Consider the following 1,100-nt stretch of genomic DNA (forward strand, 5'->3'; position numbering starts at 1 on the left):
AAAATTTATTTAAATATATCTTGTTTACTCAAAAAATTCTTATAAGTTTCAATATTTAAAAAAAAAATTGTTTAACAAATCTGATTGCATGGGTGTATATACTGAGAAATTTTATGTTGGCATACTCAGATAAAAGTTAATAAATTCATAATGATGGATGTATCTTAAAATATAAAATAAAAAATTAGTTAGTTTTATTATATTTTGTTTGAATATACTTAAGAAGTTATATGTTGAATTTATCATGAGATAATCTCACAAATATATTTGTTAATTTTTTTTCTAATAATATTTTGGAGATAACACATCCGTTTAACATGACTTCTAAAATTACCAAATTAAATAAGGAACCTTTTTTTTTCCCTCAATGAAATCCATATAAAACCCCATCACTTTTCATTTTTCACTTTGGATAACAAATTAGTGATCTAAACACACAAATAAATGTACGTAAAGAAATCAATGCTTACCAAAAATAAAAAAAGCTAATTTTTGTTTAATTTATTTATTATAATAAATTTTAAATATTTAAAAATAATTTATTTTTATATTTTTAAATTAAATATTAATTTTAATATTTTTAACAAGTTAAACACAACCTTTTAATCATTATAACAATTAGAGTTAAGTATGGTTTTGGTCCCAAAAGTTTTGCGCCAGAATCGAAATCGTCCCTCTTCTAATTTTCGATTTAGAATCATCCTTAACGTTTTTTTCGTATTAAAATCGTCTTTTTTAATAAATTTTTTCATATTATTCCTAAACTACCCCCTGATTTAATAAAAAAAATTATAAAATTTAGAGAAAAGGATAAATAGGTCCCTGACCTTTTATCCCGCGGACATTTTCGTCTCTAACCATTGAAAAATACTTTTAAGTCCTTGACCTTCACAAAATTTGGACGGATCAGTCCTTGACGGAGGCATTTGGACGGATTAGTCCCTGACGGAGGCATTTGGACGGAGGGACTGATCCGTCCAAGTTTTGTGAAGGTCAGAGACTTAAAAGTATTTTTCAATAGTCAAGGACAAAAATGTCTGCGGGACAAAAGGTCAGGTACCTATTTGTCCTTTTCTCTAAAATTAAAAAAAAAAAGTGTT

General features: G+C 25.8%; 1 protein-coding gene across 1 annotated transcript in view; it reads left to right on the forward strand.

Annotated features, from left to right (window-relative positions):
• The window catches only part of LOC107631063 (protein EXECUTER 1, chloroplastic), a 21,284-nt gene that overhangs the window by 9,919 nt on the left and 10,265 nt on the right, over window positions 1-1,100 (forward strand). Inside the window, exon 7 of the mRNA XM_021119411.1 lies at window positions 224-230. Coding sequence (XP_020975070.1) covers window positions 224-230 — 7 coding nt within the window. The remainder of the gene's footprint in view (window positions 1-223; window positions 231-1,100) is intronic.

The sequence above is a fragment of the Arachis ipaensis genome, chromosome B03, assembly GCF_000816755.2.
Source record: "Arachis ipaensis cultivar K30076 chromosome B03, Araip1.1, whole genome shotgun sequence".
NCBI lineage: Eukaryota > Viridiplantae > Streptophyta > Magnoliopsida > Fabales > Fabaceae > Arachis > Arachis ipaensis.